Source organism: Pseudonaja textilis, chromosome 3 (assembly GCF_049901715.1).
Source record: "Pseudonaja textilis isolate UNSWEBS1 chromosome 3, rPseTex1.2, whole genome shotgun sequence".
Lineage (NCBI taxonomy): Eukaryota > Metazoa > Chordata > Lepidosauria > Squamata > Elapidae > Pseudonaja > Pseudonaja textilis.
Window position 1 is genome coordinate 150635265 of NC_141992.1, and position 23955 is coordinate 150659219.

The 23955-nt window shown below is 45.4% G+C and overlaps 1 protein-coding gene across 6 annotated transcripts in view; it reads right to left on the reverse strand.

Annotated features, from left to right (window-relative positions):
• Positions 1-23955, reverse strand: part of RALBP1 (ralA binding protein 1) — a 56136-nt gene that overhangs the window by 23923 nt on the left and 8258 nt on the right. For 5 of the 6 annotated variants that reach the window (XM_087931064.1, XM_026699393.2, XM_087931062.1 and 2 more), the window contains exons 2-5: positions 10845-11141; positions 8016-8474; positions 4965-5314; positions 601-762 (exon numbers count right to left, since the gene is read on the reverse strand). In XM_087931064.1, the coding sequence (XP_087787190.1) occupies positions 601-762; positions 4965-5314; positions 8016-8474; positions 10845-11088 (1215 nt within the window). In that variant the 5' untranslated portion in view covers positions 11089-11141. Of the gene's footprint in view, positions 1-600; positions 763-4964; positions 5315-8015; positions 8475-10844; positions 11142-11914; positions 12016-23955 lie in introns of all 6 variants that reach the window. The other variant, XM_087931061.1, reaches the window with a different exon arrangement.

The window sequence follows — 23955 nt, forward strand, 5'->3', positions numbered from 1 at the left end:
GATTGTGAGGTTTGTAAAAATACATGCCTGGATCATGAAATTGTTTTTCTTATCACTACTGTAACTATGAACAGCCATTGTACAAGGCGGATGATAAGTGAGTTCTAACTATTTTTCCACAAATGGAATATGTCAATTTAAGTTAGCAAGTCAAATTTCCTGAAGATCATTTTCTGTCTACTACTGGAGGTACTAAGTTAGTTCATATATATCATATTTTAATTAGACCCGAAATCTGGAAATTAGGCCATTTGTTGCAACATTGTGAGATTTGATCTCAATTTACAAAATAATAAAACCTCAGTTGAAAAAAATTAAGATACTCCACACACAAGAGAGAATTAAATCTTAAATGAGGACAGTATGTAAGAGAAAATTATATATTTAAGCCTTAATTTAAAATATCCAGGCTACTTAAAGTAAGTGTAAGCTCTTCAATTAAATCTAAGAGCTGGGAGTTTTTATTTTCTCCTTCACCATCAATACAATAAATCTAGCACTTTGCTCAATTAAGGGGGCCATAAATCAGTGATAAAAAGATTGGAAATAATTCCCTCGATCAAACTTTTAGAAAGTTCTAATCATTCAAATATGACCAACCTGTCTTCGGATCTCTTCTTTAATGCTGTCCTGTGTTTCTGGCAATGCTGGCATGGTTGCCATGTTAGACCAACGAAGAGGCTTCGTTACTGGCTTGAGGACCACATTTCCAAAGAATTCTTGTACGTGAGTGAAAAACACATAAAGGACACGGTTGCTGATCTGAGAAGAGACAGTATCACTTTAGAAGTATTGCCATTCACTGAGTAGACTCTTGTAAAATAATAAAACATTCCTTCCTAAACACACTTATGGTATTATGTTTTCAAGTTGTCAATATGGGGAAACATTAGTTAGTTGATTCAAGCAACTGGATCTTTTGCAAGGCTTTAGAGATGCTTAGGAAGCTGCCCTGCACCACAGCCATATGGCGAGTCCCAGCAGAAATGGCTGTGTGTGCACACATCTATGCCCCCAAAACAACAGGAAACAGCTGCTGAAACTGTGTGAGCCTTATAAAGAACTTGACCTATCTGTGTGAATAACATTAATAGTTTTTTTCTAAATGCACCTGTCCTCAACACATTTTCCCATTTTGTAATGGAGAATGACGTGAAATGTCCATGTCAGGGGTTGCCAACTTTTTGGACCTCAGGGACCACCAAACTCATAATTTTAAATCCCAGGGACCACTAACTGGTTCTGTGGGCGTGGCCTAATTTGTGGGTGTGGCTTGGTGGTCATGTGACTGGCTGGTCATGGCTTGTATGTAAATATTATAAATATTTATATAAATATTGAATTTTTTATTAAAAAAGAGCAACTTTTACCCAAAATCAGGCAAAGCAGGCAGGCAGATTAAGTTGCTCACAGAATCACATATTCATTCAGAAATCTATCTATCTGCCATTGGCTAGCTCAGTCTGTCACATAAAATTTGCTTGCAAGCAAACTCATACAATTTTCTAGCAAGCAAACTCACAGAATTAACTCACAACACACCATGTATGTAAATATTGAATTTTTTATAAACAAAAGAGTAACTTTTACCCCAAATCAGGCAAAGCAGATTGAAGCAGAATCATTCAGTGATCTATCTATCTGCCATCAGCTAGCTCAGTCTCTCAAAATTGCTTGCCGTAAGTCTGCACTGAATAATTAAGGGAGGTTCAGCTGTGCTTAAAAGCAGAGCCAAAGATTTAAAGATTAGCTAGAAAGCAAGAAATCCAATCATTTCCTGCTTCCTAGCTAATCTAAATTTCCTGGCACAGCAGAACAGCTGATGGTCAGAAAAAGGAAAACTAGCAATTTAGCAGGCAAGTTTGCTGGGTAAGGAGTGAGTGGGTGGGGAGAGTTCCCTCAGGCCATGTGGGCGGCGCAGCCTTGTGTTTCTGCACAGCCTGGATTGCTTTGGGAGGGTGCTCTGGGGGTGATATTTCTCTGCGGCCCACCAAAATTGGGTCGTGGTCCACCAGTTGGCGACCACTGGTCCATGTGATATGGGACACGGTCTGTGATATGACCAAAGATGAGACTGAATGATTGTCCTCTGCACGGCAGCCCTTAGTAATTTGGAGCAGCAATCTTTTCAACACTCCTGCTTTGTTGGATATATCCTGAATATCAGTTGAGAAAAACAGTGCTATAGTCTTCTTAAGAGTACCATGCAAACACCATGCCAGTCTCAAAAAGCAGAAGGACAGAGTCAGAAGGGACTTTGGAAGCTTTCTTATTCAACCCCTTGCTCAAGCAGGAGACCCTATACTTCTATCCAGCCAAACAGGATTTCTGTTTCTACTTTTGCTTCTTTGTAGCTTGCCTTGCCACCCATTTTTTTTTAAAAAAACCACCCACTTAATAACATTAACTATGATTAACCTGACTGAACCAGGTTCAAATGATTGTTTGTAAATCTGGATTCAAACTAAATCTGGTTAAGATCAATCACATTTCAGGTTGGCAAACTGATTCAGTCATTGCAAAACCTTCTGTTTATTTTTTAATGTAACCTTGCTGTAAAAGTCTAGAAATATTGTATTATGTATTTATAAATTAACATGGCAATTGCTTTAAATACGTACTTTAACTCTTTTCCCACCATAAAATACTTCAATGACCCTCGGCTATGTTCTATTACTTCTCAGCTGTCTTAAAATGCAACAATATTGGCTATAAAGATGCTAAAAATATCTACTGCGTGGTATTTAACTCTTAGCCACTTTTTAATGTTACTATGGTTAATAGCTGGAAAATGTCCAAATTCCAAAAAGACCTGAATTCAGTTTCATAATACTGAAACTCTAGTCAAATAACCAGAGTGAAGAGCATATGAATGAACATGTTGCACCCATTTAAGGTGACCCTGTTAAAAACAAAGGTGGAGTAGAGTGTAAGTGCTGAATAAAGGTATGAGCAATTTAACTAATCTTTATGCGTAGGAGACCTCACCAATAATGAGTCGTATCAAAGAAATACAACACCTAGAGTCCACCCTGATCTAATTATAAATTATATTGAGCATAATGGAACATATTTGAACAAATCATTCAAATTACTTCATTTTTTTGTCATAATTTTTAAACTATTGACAATAATTGTATAAAACAGCGATTTCACTTATAAGATACTGTAGAGATTCTATTGATTGGTCTGGTAACTTTTAGTAATAAGTAGTAAAACTACAAGTTGCAGTGCTTGCAACTTCCCAATCAGGCAAAGACTTGTGACTATTTTAATATTTTAATGTGTTTAAGTTTCATAACTTTAATATGTTTTTGTATGTTGCTTTAACTTGTGATTGGAACCACCCAGAGATGGTTATAAGATGAGTAGTTATATAAATGTTTTAATTAAGTAATAAATTTAACATAATAGGAACTGTTTAGCTGCAATCCTACAGTAAAACATCAACACACACATCTGCATTATATTGTGGGTGCTCCTTTTGTTGGTTCATTCAGAGTTCCTCTTTAATTCAAATGTTTTGAATTACTCTTATTTGAATCTCTGGATTTCAGGGATAAGTTTGAACATTATTACCACAATTGTTATCAATTGTTATACAAAACAACTTCCTTGTTTTTCTTTACTGCATCCAGATTACAAGTAGTTTGTTAAAATCTGTGAATATCTTTATATCTAAATACAGGATCTTAATAAAAATAATAAAAATATACTCTCTTTACCATCAACCATCTATAAATTCTATTTTTATATATAATTTTATTAGAGATTTGAATACAGATAAAAGATCAACAGAAAAAAAATAGAAAAAAGAAAAAGTGCAGGAAAATAAAAGAGAAAAAAATAAAGAAGTGTCTTCCAACAGTTACAAACAAACGTATTAGCTCTCCTCACCCTTTAAGATTACATGATTTCCTTCTTCCCAAATAAAATCCTTTTTAAATGGCAAATCCATAGGACACCTTCTCTTCAAATTCTTGGACAGAGAAATATGTACCAACTTTTATATTAATGAATTCCTTCATGCTAATTTAAGTGCAGGTAAGATGCGAAATGCCTGCCACCAAACTAAACTTTCAATTGTTATACAATTTAATCTTATCTATCTTAAATGAAGTACTCATTCAAGATAGAAGGCTAAAATATATGAATTCAATTAATGGTTTGTTTCACTAAACCATATAAAAGTTGCCATACACTTAGGCACTCTATATGGCATTTTGTTTGTACTAATCGCCTAATATACATAATGCATCTAACTCATTAAAAACTGATGCAATTAAGTTTTAAGTTTTAAGTTTCTGCTTTTGAATACTATATCCAATATGGATTTGGTGCTAAAGATATCTAAGCACACTCCAAAATGACTTAAACTGGGATTTCTGGTGGCATATGAAAAGCAGAGACTTCTGTATCTTCAATCCACAGCACAAATTTGGAATCAAGTGCCAACTGAAAGTCCATTTTAATTATGAGTTAATTATTTAGCAATGTCTTGCCAGATGTCTTAACAGCAACACCCCTGTACGGCCTCATGTTTCAAAAAATATATAAATAAGAGAAAGTAGTTACCTTATAGTTCCAACCAAACCAGCTGCAAGATACCAATCACAATGTTCCTGATATCAAAGTTTTCTTAAAATGTTAAAAAATATTTTGTATCCATAAGGTAAGGGCCATATTAAATTCTAAGAACTGAGAACTGGAAGCATAGAATAAATTCAGCTTTGTGAAGCAGAAGTCCTCTAAAAATCTGAAGTCCCTGCAAGACCATCTGTGGCTTAGCACGCTTGGTAAGTTCCATTTGAAGCATGCGCTCTGTAAGTATATTTCTGTTTTGGACAGTAGCACACCTTTTCTCTACAGAGTAAATATACATAACCACATGCAATACGTCATAAGGTGACTTCCAAAAATATATTTGAAAATAGTTTTAAATAACAGCTGGCTAGCACACATACCTGGACAGTTGGACTGAGCACAATAGAAATGTTTTGGATATTCATTTTTGTTTCTAGCTCCTTTGCAATGACATGGTCCATATGCACAATCAGCCAAGAAATCAAGAGAAAGTTACATTCTGGTAGCTCTTTCAGGAGGCGCTGGCATTCCTGCCTTTTCTCGGACTCCAAGCTCTTCCCACAAGCATCTTCAAAGCAAGGCATCAGCTCTTTGGTAAGCAGGTTTTCAGGAAGTTCACGCAGGTATTGTTTCAACAAGCTAGCTACTGTGTTGGGCTCATAGTCCTCTAGGTTAGGAGATTCTTCTCGGTCATATGCTGCTTTTAACTCATCCACCTTTGATTTAATTCCTTAAAAATATTTAGAATGATTTTTAAATCCTTTGAGAATAAAAAAGAATTATATAGTTCAATATTTTTCTGTCATCTCAATGTACGGTATCACTTGTTCATTTCACTTTTTATCTGAGAACTCCAAAGAATTCACACGGTGCTCCCTCTAATGTTCTCATAGGAACAATCTATGAGATAGGCTAAAGTGAGAGAGAATGACTGAACCGGAATCTCTTCCTAAGAAAAATGGTTAGATGGGAATTTGAACCTAGCTATTTCAGCAGCAATTCTATCCATAAAAGATAGCACAAAACTGTGATTCCCCTTTAAATGGCCAAAAACCCTAAATCCTACCAAAATTCAGAGAAACACACTCGGTAATACCACTTTGCTTACAGGATTCTCTCTTTAGCTGCTATTTAAAGCTCTTCTAGTCCTCCTGAACAATATCCCTATCCTATTTTCCATCCTATCTTTCTTCTGGAGATAACTAATTCCTGGAGGCAAATCACATATAACAATGATATACCAGGACTGTGAGTGGAGGGCAAATAAAAAAAATGGAATGGAAGAAAGATCTCTCATTGACAAAAAAAGGCAGGAGAAAAATAGAGAGAGACAGGATGATAATTTGTTGGAATTTCAGAATTCTCTCCATTCCTTTAAAATAGAAAATATGCTAGAATATTCTCTGCACGTATCAGTTGCCAGTCTCTTTTTCCTCCATGACCTGTATAATAATATGGGTGGCTAGCAGAGAGGGAGGGATCAGATCACTCTAATCCTTTTCAAAGGTTCTAGAGCATGGGCTCAGGGCCAGATCTGGCCTGCAAGGTGCTTAGATCTGGCCTGCAGAGCCGCCTTGGGAACAGCAAAGGATCGGCCTGCAGTGCCTCTGTCAGCAAAACCAGAGCTCGGGAGGGCCATATCCAATCATCCCGAGCTCTGTTTTCACTGGCAAAGGGTTGCAAGAGGCCGTCACAGCCGAAAACGAAGCTCGGGAGCCCACTTTCGCTGGCAAAGCACTCAGGCCACCATAGGCGCCCTTGAAACGAGTGATGTTGAGCTGGCCACACACCCCCAGCCACGCCTCCCTGGTCTGAGGTCAAACACAACCCTGATGGGGCCCTCAATGAAATTGAGTTTGGCACCCCTATTCTAGAGTCTAGACTCTTAGCAGTTTACTAACTTTTATGGGCTTAACTGAAAGGTTATTATAATCAAACCAATTGGCTTATGTCATTTGAATTTCTGCTCATGTACTTCCTAATTCTTATATGAATTTTTCTTCAAGCCTAGATACAGAGCAACACTTATTACTGAGAGAAACATGCTTTCTGCTATGCTCAGACAGCATATAAACTGCTATCCTAAAAGACCAAACATTCTCCCAACCAGTCCTATCCTTTTTCTAAGCACTGGACACACAGTATCCCACTCAGTGATAGTGACATTCGTATCTGTGATACTCCGGTGTAAGAGCTCTGCATATAAGATACTGTGCTTGCAAAATATTTACTTTCAGTGCAGTTTTGTCTTTATTCTCTGCTTCTGCATTACATGAATATTGCTGGCATCATGTCTCTCACAATTGGCATTGGCAATTTAAAGCATAGCTGTGCAACTAAATGACTCACTCAAACCACTGTAAATTTTTAGTGAGTCAAAGTTACACAAGTACTATGAATGCTAATTATCTTGACATTACTACCAGGATATTTTCTTCAAATCTTAGCTAAAATTTGTTAAACTGCTGCTTGGCATTTTCTCTGGTTTGAGGACACCTACTAATGAGAAGGAATTCCATCGAAATCAAAGTGTAGGAAGAAGACAAAAATTAATGAACTGTTCTCTGGCTGCTTAAGTTCTTGATAAATCACTACTTATTAGCACTGTACCTTCTTATCCTGTATAAATCAAAATATTTATTTATTTAGTCAAGTTATATAGCTGTACACCTCTCAATAACTAAATGGGTAGCTAACAGTCTTAAAAGAAAAACAAATACATCTATAAAAAATATTACACAGTAACCAGCAAAATCATAACTATGAGCATAGCCAGGAAATGGGCTCCTTCACATATGTTGGTCCCAGGCAAACAACCTCAAGGATAGACCCTAGAAGCCACAGGATAGAAAACTTATTTAAAAATACAAGAAACTTCCTCTATATATTTACACTATTGGTCTTTATATTGTTTTGCATGGAACTTTCTGGATGGAAGACACACACACACACACACACACACACACACACACACACACACACACACACTATAAATGAGCTACAGTCCCTCATCATGAACTGCACATTACTATACTAATTCTGAAGTAATTAAACCAACACCATCCTACTGACATCCAGAGTAAAATAACCAATGCAGGTGCCAAGTGCCAATTTAAAAATCTGAACTGCACTTTTCAAAGGTGGCAGATGGCAAACAATGCTGTTTGGAATTCAAAAGCAACCCTGGCAATGAATTCTTTACCATTATGGTTAACCAAGCTAACTTTCAAAATACATCTATTAAATAAGCCACTGGAACTTTTTAAAATATATAAACACATTTGTGATTCCTCCAATCACAATTAAGTCAGAACTAACAGTAATCTCAGATATGTATAAACCCTTTTTCATTTAGGGAAGGATCCTAAAGCAGAAATATTATGGAATTTAAAAAAAACCATGAAACAGCAAAATCTCAACAGACACTATACCTGACACTCTGTAGATGCCTTCGCATTTCATGCCGTATTTTTCTACATAATCTATACATTCCCGGAACACTGCTGGTAGACGGATGCCATCATACAACATGGTCCTTTCTGCTGCATCATTCAAAGGGACTCCAAACACAGGCCGATACCTGGGAATATCCACTGGTGGCATTTCTACCTCCTGAACTGTTTTTTTCTTTTTCTTCTTCTCTTTCCATTGTTTAACAACATCTGCTGCTGTCAAGTCTTTTGATTTCTTCTCTTTATGCTTCTCTTCCTTGTGCTTGTCATCTTTATGCTTTTCATCTTTGGGTTTTTCTTTTATCTTAAAGTCTTTTTCCTTCTTTTTGGAGAAACTTGGCTTCTTAAAAACATGAATCCCTTTAGAGCGTTTTAGCTTAGAAGGACTTTCCGCTTCATCCCCTGAGCTATCTTCCTGAAAAGCTGCATAACCTTCCGCTGTTGGGAGAGGAAGAACAGAAATAAAACTAGGTGTTTAAGCTTTGTGTTAGAAAAAAAAGCTAGTGATGAACTTTAATGTGCTATTATTTAAAACATACACTTCGTTCTGCAGAACTAAACAAGTCAAATAATTAGGAGTTTTGCACATTTTCCTTTCTGAGAAAAATCAGATCAGTTCATCTCTTGATTATTTACTGACTAGTACACGTGGAGTTTTGTTGCTATGTGCAATCTGAATTTATAATAAATAGCAATGCAATTGCTTGATAATTCTGAAAACATCCCACTTGAGTCTAATGGCATCGGGCTAAGAACTTCATCAAAGAATAAAATCTTGTATCAAAGTGAATCCAAAACTGATGTACAGAGTAATGGCCAGTATAAATCACACATGATCTCCTCAGTTTAAAATCTTAAAAAGATAATGCCAAGGTTATTTTCAGCTCTTAACTGATTTTAAAAAATTAAGGAATGGGGGAAACAGTTTTTTTTAAATCTCTGTATCCCTGCACTACTAGAATTGTCATGATCCTAAATCAGTACTTCACAAGCACATTTAAAAACAGTTGTGGAAAATTGCAAAGAATATAATTCCAACTTAACTCTCTCAATCATTTATTTTTTCTTTTTTTTTCAAATATTAAACCAAGTGTTCTAGGATATATATTTAATATGCTTGGGCCTGTTCTCCAAAAAGAAAGTTTACTTTTCAATTCAGTTGGCAAAGCCATCTCAACCATCCTGTCTCTTTATAAACTATTCTTGCTCAAATAGGTTATACAAACTGCACATGTGATTCTAATTCCACAGCCATAAAACAAACATAGCTCTTACCAAACTGAATTACCAAATTCTTTACGGCCTTTGAAATACATGCATAGGTGATACCTCCTCTATAACTAACCCTGCTCTAGGTAGGAATAGAAAAATCAGTTTTAAACAAACACATACACCTACAATTAATTGCGACACAAATGCTACAATATAAAGGCAATGCTTCTCAAACTACTTATCAGAAAGCCCTTTTTTACTCAATGTAGGTAAAACATTTTAAATTAATTTAAATGTCCCTGTTATGATTGGGTAATAGGCCTCTGTGGTTACCTAAAGAAACACCACTTTTACCCAATTTTCAGTAATTTACACAGGTTTGAGAAGCACCGATATAATGAAAAAAAACAAGGAAAAGGCTGAATGCAATTAAATATTTCAGGCTGCAAAATTTGATAGGAATAATTAGTGTACCAGTGGAATTTACAATACAACTGATGTGCAGTGAAACCTCAATTTAATGTACTAACCATGGAGAGTGAGATCCATTATTCCTGACTGACATTAAATCAGATAGTAATGTCAATGTAGAGATTTATGTTATCTGAATGATTATATCATTGAACAAATGACTTAGATCATCAGGATAAGCTGGTCTCTTGTACGTGAAATATGTTGTACCGAAGTCTACTATACTATGGCTTTTCTATATTCCTAAACCTTGAATAAAAACTCCTTTTAGAGAACTGGAATGCATGATGCAACTAGATGAAAATAAAAATTATAACTTTTAAACACATACAGTACCTATTTTCAAACTGTTGTGCCAGAATCCTATCAAATGTTCCTCAATATACTAGTAACTACAATAGATTCTAGTTACAAAGTATGAGCCCAACAGTGGCAATATCAACAACAAAGAAGTACAACCTTAGGATGCAATGCTAATTAAATTTCCGTAGAAGTAAGCTTTGATTATTTGTTTTTTAAAAAAAGATATACACAATTGTTCTCTACAATCTCAAACTCTATATATTTCTTAAATGACAGAATCAGAAAACAGATTAAAAAATCTTTTTCAATGTTTCAATATTCAAAGTTGTTTTCGTACTTCAGAAAATGCTAATAATGGACTGCTAATTAATAAAAATGATATTATAGCCATTTAAAATTAACAAAATTAAAACCACTATAGCCATTTAAAATTAACAGAACATTTGGTTCTTTGATATATATAAAACTAGCCATTAGCATACAAAGGGATGAAAGGTATAATTTTGAGAGGACCTCGTATTACGTATTCCCACATGGAAATACTTTTCACTTAAAAGCTATGAAATTTTTTCCATTTTACAGACGTTTATAGAGACTGACAACTGAAAAGAAGCCAGGGCTTGTCCTGGTTAAAGTTCCACAAAATATGTTATGAATTTCTTCATGCTTAAAGAACAGCTGGTTATTTTAAAACATGGATATCATTAACACTCAAAGTGAAGTAATAAATAAAGGACAAAGAACATTTGACAAAGAAAATTGCTCATAAAAAAAAAAGACAACGCACACTGACAGCATACAGTTTTTCTTAAAGTGACCTACTTCTCTTCTCCTTTTTCTTAAATTTCCCTTTCTTCTTCCCATGTTCTTTCTCATCATCAGACACAATATCAGGAGGCTCGTGGAGGCTGTCATGAGGTGGTGAAGGCTCACTCGTGCGATATAAACCAGGGAATTTGGTTGGGCTGATTTCTTCAGAGCTTGGGGTCCTGGCCAGACTTCCACCATGCTCTACCCTGCGGTGTTCGCTGGGGCTGCTTGTGGGGGGCAGGAAGCACTCTGTCATTCTTACTCTCTGGCACCACAGCAGAATAGTATCCTGTTACCTGTCCATTACTCCTGCAACAAAAACACAAGTTGAAACCCTCCAAAGATTCTCAGGGACAAAAATGTTCGCAGGGCTACATGGGCCAAAAGACTCATGGTAGTACTTGCATCAAGCTGCAAATATAGACAATTGCAATTTAATTATCACATTAAGCACCAGAAATTCAGTTTGTAGACAGCATATTCATATAATATCCTGATTGGTATAAGGCTGTGGTATTTTCTTTCCATATTTTGGAATTTCACATAGATTTGTTCTTTGAACCACAACGGCAGCCTGCACATGATAACGATGGAAAGCCATGAAATGACCTTGCTTTGCTATGGGATGACCATAATCAGAAAGATTTCCTGCTGGGAACAGAACCAGTTGGGGATTTGTTAGCAGGCTGCAAAATTGGACTTCACAAGACACATTTATAGTGTGGGCTATAAGGGGCATTGGTCCTACCTGAACACTTCTTCTCAGGGAGCCGAAGGGAAAATCCAAGATGGGTAGTCTCTAGTCTCAAAGCTCTGCAGACTGAGTTGAAAAATTGAGGACAGACCCCCTGGTAACAGTTCCCAGTTCTGAACGACATCGAAGGGAATCCAGCTGCTCCTCATCCTCTAACAGATAGCCTATTTGATACTGTGAGGAAAAAACATTTCCTCCCTTCTCCGACCAGACAGAATACAGGGTGGAACTGGATTCTTCTCCCTTCAGCTCCCCAAGAAGAAGCGTACAGATAGGACCAACGCCCCTTCTCCACTGAGCCAAAGGGAGAATCCAGGATGGGACATACCAAAGCTGGCTGATGGCTGTGCTATGTGAGGGAATTGGATTGATCGGAGGTCCCCACTTCTACATGAACGCCCTGCAGGACTCGTCTTCCAAAGGAAACCTCTGTTGAGACAAAGGAGTCAATTTTATATTGTCTTATGAATGGGGTCACAGATGACCAAGTCGCCGCTCTACAAAAGTCCAGAACTGAAGCCTGCATTGCCCAGGCTGCAGTGGTCGCAGCACTCCTAGTTGAGTGCGCAGTGATTCTCTTAGGCACAGGAAGAGCCAGTAACTCATAGGCCTTCGCAATACAGGCTCTAAGCCAGCGACCCATGGTAGATGGTGTCACCCTGCGACCCAAAGTTGACAGCTGAAACGAAACAAACAGGGCTTCAGTCCTCCTAAAAGAGTAGGTCCTTTTGATGTATATACGGAGAGCCCTCCTAACGTCCAACATGTCCCATTTTCTCTCCAGTGCACGGGTAGGCCCTGGACAGAAGTCAGACAAAATCAACTCCTGTGAGCGATGGAATAAGGAGTTCACCTTGGGCAGAAAGGTAGGGTCCAACCACAGAACCACCCTGTCTGCGTGGAAAATGCACAGGTCCTTTCTGATGGATAAGGCCACCAATTCCGAGATACGCCTGGCTGAAATAATAGCCAATAAGAATGACACCTTGCACGTGAGTAGACAAAGACGGACTTCACACAAGGATTCAAATGGGGGAGAAGTCAGTGCCTGCAGGACCCTAGGCAAATCCCAGGTGGGGAAACAGTGGACCACCGGTTGCTTCAAATTAGTGGCTCCCCTAAGGAAGGTTTTCACCCAGGGGTGCTGGGCCAGAGTGGTTGAGTCCTTGACCGAAAAAACCGAGGCCAAGGCAACCACCTGTCTCTTCAAGGTACTGGGGGCAAGACTTCTGTCCAACCCATCCTGCAGGTTTGCCACAGACACAGCAGTAGGCTGTGACACATTTGCCACAGACACAGCAGTAGGTTCCAATAGGTGACTGGCACACCAGCCACAGAAAATCCTCCATGATGCGTCATATATCCTGGTTGTGGAAGGACTTCTGGCCTCCTGGATGGTCTGAAGGACCCTTCTGGAAAACTTCTCCTGTTTCAGGAGCACCCGCTCAAACGCTAGACGGTCATCCAAAACCAGGCTGGATCTGGGTGCTAAATCGGGCCCTGGCTGAGGGAGATCCTATGCAGGGGAATTCTCCAGTGTCTGGTGACCGACTGGCCCACCAGGTAGGCGAACCATGGGTGCCTGGGCCAGAAAGGGGCTACCAACAGAACCTCCACCCTTTCTGTCAGTACGTTTCTGATTGTTCCCAGAATCAGGGGAAGGGGGGAAGGCACAGAATAACCCTTGGGGCCACCTGCACCGGACAGCATTGACCCCTTCTGCTCCCAGTGCTGGGAACCGTGCAAAGAACCTCGGGAGCTGTGAGTTCTCTGGAGATGCAAAGAGATGCAGAATCGGATGGCCGAACTGTTCCATCATCTCCTGGAACAGACTGGGATGTAGTCACCATTCTGACTGGTCGACTATGGGCCTGCTCAACCAGTCTGCTTGCACATTGGAAACTCCCGAGATGTTTTCTGCTCACAGGGACAACAGGTGTCTCTCCGCCCACCTGCACAACCAAGTTGAGTCGTGCATTAGACATCTGGAGTGAGTGCCCCCCTGCCGGTTTATGTGGGCCTTGGTGGCCACATTGTCTGTGAGGAGAAAAACCTGTCTCCCCATCACCTCCTGCCTTAGATCCTTGAGAGATAAGCAGGCAGCCCGGAGCTCTAGCCAATTTATGTTGTGGGCAAGCTCCTCCTGTGCCACCTAACCTGGAGTCCCAGGTGGGCTCCCCCCAACCATACATACTGGTGTCGGTGGTGATGGTAATCCTCTGGGGCTCCCTGTACAAGCAACCCTAATCCATGGCTCGGGAATGCCACCAATGGAGAGAATGAAGAACCAGCAAAGGGACATGAACCCTCCTTCGTAAGTCACCCCTGCCCACCTTCTGGTAGGGGAGCAGGAACCACTACAGGGTTCGGGCAGGAAGTGGGCCCTGGGACGATCCTGATGCACAATATCATCTTGCCGAAAAGTTGAGACAGCAAGATGATAGGCGCCTCTCTGTCAGACAGGATCTGTGATGTGACGTCCCCTATACTGTCTCAATGCTCCTGTGAGAGAAAGACCTGGCCAATTAAGGTGTCCATGATAGTCCCCAAATGCAAGAGACAGTTTGATGGTACTAGATGGCATTTGTCCAGGTTTATTGAGAACCCATACTCTTGAAGGATCCTGATTGTCAAGATCATATCCTCCTCTGCCTGGGGTCTGGAAGAGGATGCTATCAGGATGTCAAATAACATAGGATCCTTATGGGTAAGGATCTGAGGTATGCCGCTCCGGCCACCAGGAGGCTTGGTAAAAGTCCATGGGGCTGATGACAGCCTGAACGGGAGAGCCCTGTATTGAAAATGGTGGCTGCCATAGCAAAACCTCAGGAACTGATGGTGTTTGGGGTCTATGGGCACATGGGAGGTAGGCCTCTGTCAGGTCTACCAAAGCCAAAAAAATCTCCCTCCCGCAGGCCCTGTAGGATAGAGTGGAGGGAGTGCAACTTGAATCTTCTGTAGATTAAATGGCTGTTGAGCCCTTTCAAGTTGAGGATTGCTCGCCACCACCACCCCAGCCTTTAGAATCACAAACTAAATTGAATAGAACCTCTGTCTCTCCTGGTCTCCAGGAACCGGCTGGATGGCCTGAACATCCAGAAGACGGTGGATCGCCGATTCCATGAGATCCCTCTTTTGAGGGAACCCTTGAGACGGGGCAGCACACAAAGGCACTGGGGGGGAGGAAATTGGGCGTTGGTCTTACCTGACACGCCATTTCTAGTTGAGCTGCGAGAATCATCCAGAGAGTGGGAGGTGCTCCAGTCTGCGTCTGTGTAGGCTGAGCTTAATTACTGAGGAACGCTCCACCCTCTATCACGTGGTCCCTTGCAGCGTTCCCCAGTTTATGCGAAGTCGAGAGAGGAGGAAGTCGTCTAACTCTCATCTAACTAGACTTAAGGTATCATTGGCTGAAACAAGGTTCCCCCAGACGGAAAAAAGGAAAAAAGGGGTGGGGCTGGATGATCCTCGCAGCTTGACTAGAAATGGCGTGTCAGGTAAGACCAACGCCCATTCTCCCTCGAGCTGCTCGGATCATCCAGAGAGTGGGACATACCAAAGCTTGGCTGTCCTACGGGAGGGAATCCGTCCGGGGTGGAAGCTCCCCTGGGTCCTCGATGACCCGCTGGAGGACTCGTCTGCCAAACGAAGCCTCCACTGAAGCAAAGATGTCAATCTTATAGTGCCTAATGAAAGGGGAGGGGGAAGCCCAGGTGGCGGCCCGACAAATGTCTGAAATTGGAGCTTGGGTAGCCCAGGCTGCTGAGGTGGCCGCACTTCTGGTGGAATGTGCGGTGCCCCCGCTTGGAACTGGTAAGGCCTGAGACGAATAAGCCTTGGCAATGGTGGCTCTGATCCATCGTCCGATGGTGGAAGGGGACACCATGTGGCCTAATGACTTGGGTTGGAAAGAAAGAAATAAGGACTCGGACCTTCTAAAGGGTTGTGTGTGATTAATGTAGATGCGGAGGGCCCGCCTCACATCTAGAGTGTGCCATCGCTTCTCCCTCTCCCGCGAGGGATTGGGACAAAAGTTGGGGAGTGTGAGCTCCTGTGCCCTGTGAAAGGCTGAATTGACCTTGGGCAAGAAGGTCAGGTCGGGGTGTAGGACCACCCGATCAGAGTGGAAGATACAAAGGTCCTTTCTCACCGGAAGGGCAGCAATCTCCGATATTCGGCGAGCCGAGGTAATTGCCACTAGGAACACTACCTTAAAAGTCAACGTTTGGAGGGAGGATTCTCTGATAGGCTCGAAGGGAGGCTTAGTTAGGGCCACCAGGACCTTGTTAAGATCCCAAGTGGGGTACCAGTGCACGACAGGGGGACGGAGGTTAGTGGCTCCCCTGAGGAAGGCCCTGATACGGGGATGGTGAGAAAGGGGACCCAGGTTGTGCCAGAAACGACAGTCGAGAGGGCCGCTACCTGGCGTCTCAAAGTGTTAGGTGAAAGACCTTTTTTGAGCCCGTCCTGGAGGAAGTTCAAATTTTGGGCAACCGAAGGCGAGAGCGGGTTGACCAGGGAGGAATGGCACCACCTGCAGAAGCTGACCCAGGTAGCGTTGTATATTCGGTTGGTTGAAGGCCGTCTGGCGGCCAGGATGGTATTAATAACCTGGTCAGATAAATTCTTCTTCCTCAACTTTTCCCGCTCAACCTCCAGACGATTAACTGGAACCATTGGGGCTCCGGATGCTGAATGGGCCCCTGGGAGAGGGAGATCCTGTCTGGAGGGATTCTCCACGGAGGAGACACCAATAGGTTGCGGAGGTCCGCAAACCACGGCCGTCTGGGCCAATAGGGGGCCACTAGGATTAGTTCTGCCTCCTGGATCAGTTTCTGAATGACTCTGGGAAGCAGAGCTAACGGGGGAAGGCGTACAGGAGTCCCAGGGGCCACGGACAGCGAAGGGCGTCGTGATTCTCGGCCCCGGGGGAAGGGAATCTGGAGAAGAACCGAGGGAGTTGGGTGTTGAGGGGGGATGGAAAGAGATCCACTGATGGGAGACCAAAGATCATGGTCGCCTCCTGAAAAGGGACGGATGGATGCGCCACTCAGACTGGTCCACGGTGGCCCTGCTCAGCCAGTCCGCTCGGGTGTTTGAGGCCCCCGAAATGTGTTCTGCTTTGATCGAGAGAAGGTGACGCTCTGCCCAACGGCAGAGTCTTTCGGCCTCCCTCATCAACCGGATAGACTGGGTGCCGCCTTTCCTGTTGACATGGGCCTTGGCGGTGACGTTGTCCGTGAGAATAAGGACGTGCCGCCCGCGTACCTGAGGTAGGAAGTGGCACAGGGCCAGGTGGATGGCGTGGAGCTCCAGCCAGTTTATGCTGCATACCCGTTCTGCTTGGGACCATTTGCCCTGCGTTGTAAGGGACTGGATGTGAGCGCCCCAGCCGTTCAGGCTGGCGTCTGTGGTGACGATGAGATGCTGAGGTTCTTTGAAGTGATGACCCCTGTTGATGGCAGGGTTGGTCCACCAGAGGAGAGACAAGAGGACCTTTGGAGGGACCTTGATGGTGGATTTTGAGTTGCTTCTGCCGGACCTTTGAAACAGGAGCAGGAGCCACTGCAGGGACCTGGTGTGTAAACGGGCCCAAGGAATAATAGAGATGCATGAAACCATTTTTCCCAGTAATTTAGACAATTCTAATAGAGAAGCCCTCTTTGATCGTCGAATAACATGAATAGAGTTTTGGATACTCAGGAGCCTTTCCGAAGAAAGGAACACTTTCCCCTGCACTGTGTCAATAATGGCCCCCAAGTGGGCAATTCGGGTAGAAGGGACCAGTTGGCTCTTTTTTTGGTTGACTAGAAACCCATGGGCCTGGAGTGCAGAGAGGGCGATCTTGGTGTCCTTCTCTGCCTGGGGATTTGAGTGGGACAGGATGAGGATTTCATCCAGGTAACAATGGAGCCGGACCGGGTGGTCCCTTAAGTGAGCCGCTAAGGCCACGAGGATCTTAGTAAAAACTCTAGGAGCGGAAGCTAACCCAAAGGGAAGGGCCACATACTGGAAATGACGATGATTGTAACAGAACCTGAGGAATTTAGAGTGGGAGGGCCGAATTGGGATGTGGAGGTTTGCCTCAGAGAGGTCTATAGAAAAGAGCCAATCTCCTTGCCTGGTGCTCAGTAAGATGGATTGAAGGGTGTGCATTTTGAATTTACCGAGTTAGGTGGCGATTGAGCCGTTTGAGATCCAGGATTGCCCTCCATCCCCCGAGGATTTGGGAACAACAAAGAGGTGGGAGTAGAAGCCCTGACCTCGTTGAGAGGGGGGGACTGGCTGGATGGCTTGGATGGAGAGTAAATGATGGATGGCAGAGTCCATCAAGTTGCGTTTGGAGGGGTCCCTAGAGGGAGGAGATGCCATGAAAAACTCGGGAGGTTGAGAATTCCAGAGCAAACCCAAACCTAATGGAGTCCCTGACCCAGTTATTGGAAGTGGTGGAGTCCCATTGGTCGGCAAAATGTCTAAGCCGACCGCCAATGGGAGGAGAAATACCAGATTTATTTGGAGCGCCGGAAGGGTCTCCCCCCGGAACCTCTGAAGGGACGTTTGAACCCTCCGCACCTCCTATTCCGATCGCTCGGGTCGGAGCGATCCTGGGGATATGGTGTTCTATATGAGGGAGGCCTCGGGTATCTGGGAGGGAAGGGAGACTGGTAGAAGGACCGGGAAGACCCTCTTCAAAAGGGCTGAGGGGTTCTAGAGTCTGGCCTCCGAAAAAGAGAGGGGAGGAATTTCTTCTTTCCCCTAGTTTTGGCCAACAGGGGGTCCAGGGCCGGACCAAAAAGCTTCTCCCCCTTAATGGGGGTGGAGGCCAGCTTGACTTCATTTTTAATGTCCGCCTGCCATGGTTTGAGCCAAAGCAGACGGTGAGCAGTGACCTGAGAAGCTAGCGCCCGGGAGGAAAATTTGACAGCATGGTACGTGGCGTCGGCCGAGAATTCCGCCGCTGCCGTGATTTTCGCAATGTCCTGAAGGGCCCTTGTGTTGGAGGGAGGAATATGCGACTTTAGTTGACTGAGCCACCGGATAGAGGAGCTGGTGAAGAAAGAGGCTGCGGTGGCCGATCTGATGGCCCAGGCGTCGGCTAGATGGGCCCGACGCAAAGCTAACTCGGACCTCCTGTCCTCGGGCTTGAGGGCCTCCAGGGGGTCACTTGGGGAGGAGGATGAAGCGAGACCAACAATGGGCTCGTCCACCTCCGGGGTATTGAGGAGGAAGCAAAAACCGGCTCGAGTTAAATAACCTCTTATCCTGGGTGGATGGGGCAGGGGGCCCCCCCATAAAGCCCAGCTGGTTAGAGACCAGATCATGGAAAATAGCTGGGGCTGGGATCACGTCCTCAGCTACCACGGGCTGCCTGAACATAGCGTCCTCTGGGTCTTCCCCAGAGGAGGGGGGGCAGAGGGGAGTTGAGCGGCCAGGCCAGAGGTGTTCTTGGCCTTGAACAGGATGGATTTGAACATGTGGGGTTTGAACAGCCCCACAAAGGAAGGCTGATCGGGGGTAAGGCCCTCGTCCTCTGACAGCTCTGCTTCCATTGGGTCTAATTCCGAAAAGGGTTCCCCATGGAAGGTAGATCCCCATTCAAGGTCCTCCTCCTCCTCCCTGTATTGGTCGATAACCTCCATGCCCTCGTCCAGTTCCCTTTCTGGAAGAGGGCTGGCCCCACAGGAGGGTACCTGACCAGGAGCGGGGTCCTGGGTGGGCGTGGGCCTGGCTGGCACAGACTCTTGTGCAGGAGCCGTCTGAGGAAGGCCTGGCCCAGCCATCTGCTGCATGCCTTGAGCTATTCCTTGGCGAATAGCCTGCTCCATCCAAACTCTCATGTACTCACGCATCTCAATCGTGGGCGGGTCCTCCTGTCTTAGGCCAGCGGCCGTGGGGGTGAAGGTGGCTTCGGGCATCCGCCTGGTTGCTGGTCCAGGGGCCTGAGACTCCTGGGATGAGCTGTGCCTGGAGAGAGGGGAACAAACTGGAGGGGGGGGTGCCTGGAAGTAGAAGGGGCGGCTGGGGGTGTTGGTTGAGTCACCCTAGAGCGCCTGTCGAACTCTCTCTCTAGTGCCTTATGGTGCCTTAAGGCGTCCCTTTGAGAGGCCTTGGAAGCCTCCTGGGAGGTTTCTTTAGCCTGTCTGCGCACATGATGGGACTTAGATTTTGCCTTCAAAGAATGGCGGGTGGTGGAGTTGTCGTCTGCCATTGTGAAACAAATAGGTGAAGCAATATAAAGGCGGTTGGCACGCCTAGGATACGACCTGTGGGTAAGTCCGGGTATCCAGAAACTGGCCCGCACCCCCTTTTGGAATTTGTAAGGAATAATCTGAAAAATATAATCAAAAATTCTGTATTGCAACAGTTATAGACTTCTATTATACAGAATATATACTATTAGGATATGGATCCAGGAAAAAAAAACACTGCTGTAGCAGTAATGAGAAGCTATATCTCCCTAAGCAAATCTGAGAGTGATTGAACACCAATTGAATGAGATTGGATCACCAATGTAAAAAAATATGAAAAGATATCCTGTATTAAAAAGTGACTTAGAGACAACCTAGCAGTTGTGGTAGAAAAAGAGGAGCCAATTAGTCTAATTAATGCCAGGAATAAATGGCCTCAGGCAGCTTGCCCCCCCCAGGGAGGGAGGGGCTGCACTTGCTTCCCACGCCCTGAGCTCTGCTGCGGAAGCCAACGCCACCACCGATGAATATAAATATGATGTTTATTCCCTTTTAGGAAGAGAGAGAGGAGCCCTACTAGGCTTGGGAGCCTGAGGCAAGGGCTAGCACAGGCTTGTCCAACCCGCGGCCCACGGGCCGCATGCAGCCCAGGTCGCCTCGTAATGCGGCCCAGTGCCCACCCCAACCTTCGTGCCAGAGCCAGCGAGGTGGAGGAGAGGCAGGCGCGAGGCCGGACAAGGCGAGCGCCAGGCCAAGCAGCAAGAGAAAAGGTGGGCGCCGTCAGAGCGCCACCTCCTGCTGTTGCCGCCGCCCCCGCTTCTGCCCCCGCCCCCGCTGCTGCTTCTGCCTCCGCCGCTGCTGCCGCTTCTGCCCCCGCCCCCGCTGCTGCCCCCACCACCACCCCGCCGCTTCTCCCCCGCCACCGCTGCTGCTTCTGCCCCTGCCGCCGCCGCTTCTTCCCCCACCACCGCTGCTGCTTCTGCCCCCACCGCCACCCCGCTTCTTCCCCCGCCACTGCTGCTGCTTCTGCCCCCACTGCCGCCGCTGCTTCTGCCCCCGCCACCGCTTCTGCCCCCGCCCCCGCTGCCCCCGCGGCGGGGGCAGAAGCGGCGGCGGTGGCGGGGGAAGAAGCGGCGGTGGTGGGGCAGAAGCAGCAGTGGGGCAGAAGTGGCGGCGGGGCAGAAATGGCGGTGGTGGCGGTGGAAGAAGCAGTGGCAACGGCGGGGGCGGGGGCAGAAATGGCAGCGGGGCAGAAGTGGCGGCAGGGGAAAAGCAGCGCGCGGGCAGAAGCGGCAGAAGCAGCTGCGGTGGCGGGGGCAGAAGCAGCAGCAGGGGCAGAAGCGGCGGAGGCAGAAGAAGCGGCGGCGGGGGTGGCAGAAGCGGAGGTGGGGGCAGAAGCAGCGGCGGGGAAGAAGCGGCGGCGGGGGCAGAAGCAGCAGAAGCAGCCATGGTGGCGGGGGCAGAAGCGGCGGCAGGGGCAGAAGCAGCAGCGGTGGCGGGGGAAGGCTTCTGCCCCCGTCGCTGCTGCTGCTTCTGCCTTCCAGTCCTGCCTCATCCAGCCGGGCCATTTGTAGGAGAGGTAGGCGCGAGGCGGGCAAGCTTTCTCTCCTCCCCCCCCTGCAAAATTTGGCCGGAAAATAAAGCGTGATAAAAAAACTGTGATAAAAAAAACCTTTTTAAAAAATAAATAATTTTTAATAAATAATTAATAATAAATAATAAAAACATCTCACTAACTTCATTTCCAAATAAATTTAATATGTTAACTATGTTTTCTATGGTTTTTTTGGATGATCAGGTATCATTACTGTTATTTTATTTTATGTGCAGCCCAAACCAAATTTTCATCTTCTAATGCGGCCCAGGGAAGGTGAAAGGTTGGACACCCCTGGGCTAGCAGATCATCGCAGCAATATGGAGGCCTCAAAATGGCGCCCGGCACGAGGCGATGCCCCAAATGGCGGCCGCCTGGGAGACGATGTAAAAAGCGAAACGGGCTGCTCAGGGCGGATGAGTCCTGCAAGCCATGAGGGCGAGGATGCTAAAATCGCCTCTACCAGGGCGATCGGCGTTGAATGGGGGGAAAACCAGCAGCGCAATAGATCCGGACCGCTATGAGCGGCACAAGGACGACAAGGCAGGAACGGAGAAGAGAAAACGGCAGAGGGGGGTATGGGGGGGAGGGTTAGTGCAAAGCGCTGCTAAGTCGCCCGCTCAGCCCCCTGGGGGCGAAAAACGCGCACCCCTGGATCCCAAGGCACCCTCAAATGCGCAGAGGCTAAGGAAAGTTAAGAACTGGGAATCAAACCTGAAATTATTATTATCTTGCTTGAATCAGCCAAAGAGTGAGAAGCACAATCAAAACACAGCCTAACTCTGCGAAGGCTGAGCATAAACTGGGGAACGCTGCAAGGGACCACGTGATAGAGGGCGGAGCGTTCCTCAGTAATTAAGCTCAGCCTACACAGACGCAGACTGGAGCACCTCCCACTCTCTGGATGATCCTCGCAGCTCGAGGGAGAAAAACTCCCAAGAGAGACCTGACCATAAAGTTGTCAGGATCCAAGCATCTGTTGTGATCTGTTCCCACCTCTTCCAGAACAGTCCCAGATGGCCCCCTATGGGAGAGGAAGCTTGGGTGTCACTTGTTGCATCTGAAAGGTCTGTTGGAACCCCGAAAGGACCTCCTGTCATCTTGCCTCTGATGCCCTTTGGTGGCAAAGGCCAGTCTATCGGCCTGAAATGAGGATCTTTGGAAGAAGGGCCTACTTTGACGGGGAAAGCTTGCTCCAGCTTCCCCATTTAAAGGAGGGCTTTCTGTAGTAGGGTGGAGAACTGTAATCAAAACGCCTCCCCTGGGAGGGCAGGATTTTCACTTGTCCCTGGTTTCCATTAAAAAAAAAAAAGGGATCCAGGGCCTTTCCAAAAAGCCACTCTCCCTTGAAGGGAGCAAATATCAGCTTCCATTTGTTTCTGGCATCCATCTGCCAATTTCTACAGCCTACGTGCTGTTACAGATGAGGCCATGGCTCTGGAAGAAGTTTTGGCTGATGTGAGGGTGGCATTAGCTGTCAATTGAGCTGCGGCTATTATCTTATTTAAGTCCTGATGCACCCTGAGGTACTCAGGTGGGATTCTACCCTGCAGCTGCCGCAGCCACCCATTAAATAAGATAGACTCAGACCCACTGGGGCGAGTGTACCCCCCAGGGGACTCCCACTGCTTTTTAATCCCATTCATAAACATCTGGGGCACAGATACAGCATCCACCACAGATGCTTTCTCAGTGAATAGGTAATCTTCTTGATCCCCCCCCCTCTGGAGGAAGATCCCGGGTGACCTTGTCACTTTTTTAAACATGAGCCATGCTCTTAGCCTTACAGCAGAGTCTTGGAGAGAGCCAACTGGAAAAGGTCCTTAAAGGAGGGGGGACCTGCTACCTCCGACTGCCTGTCCAAAAAGCACTCTCTGGAAGGCGGTCCCTCTCGGAAACATAAGACTGGCTTCTTTCCGAAGGGGATGCAGAACGATTTCTGAAGTAGATCGGCTGTTCTGCAGAAGCCTGCCCCTGCCCCTGAGGAACGCCTCTGTTGGTGTCCAAACCAGGCAGCTGGCGCAGCTGGTTGACTTCAGCCTGAAATTCTTGTCTAATTGTTTGGGAGATCCAGGCTCTCATGAAAGATGGCATCTCTTGCCTGTGGGTCTCCTCAAGCCGCAACCCAGCCACTGTAGGGGTAAAGGTGGCTTTTTTTTAAAAAAAATTTTCAGGCACAGGTGTGGTTCTGCTGGAGGCTTGGCTTCCAGGTGCAGCAATCAAAAATCCTTGTGGTGGGTCAGAATTATTATGAATGGCTTTTGCCTTGATTTGGAGGTTTCCTTCAAATCCTGAGTACTTGAGCCACCAGGAGATCAGGCAGTCAAATATTGTCTATCTGCCAATTGGTCTTGCTGCCTGCCATCTTGTGGGAGCAAAGGAGAGATGGCTCTGTTTCTCACTGCCTTATCGAACTCCTTATCTAAGGCTTTTTGTCTATCCTCTGCCCCAGAGGACGCTAGGGTCCTAGCTCTGATCCTAACTGCTACCTCCAGCCCAGTAATCCTGGACTTAGTTGATCCCCTTGCAGCTCTCTCCCTACTCTGCTGAGGAGCTGATAATTCTTGGCCAGCTCCCCTGGTGGCC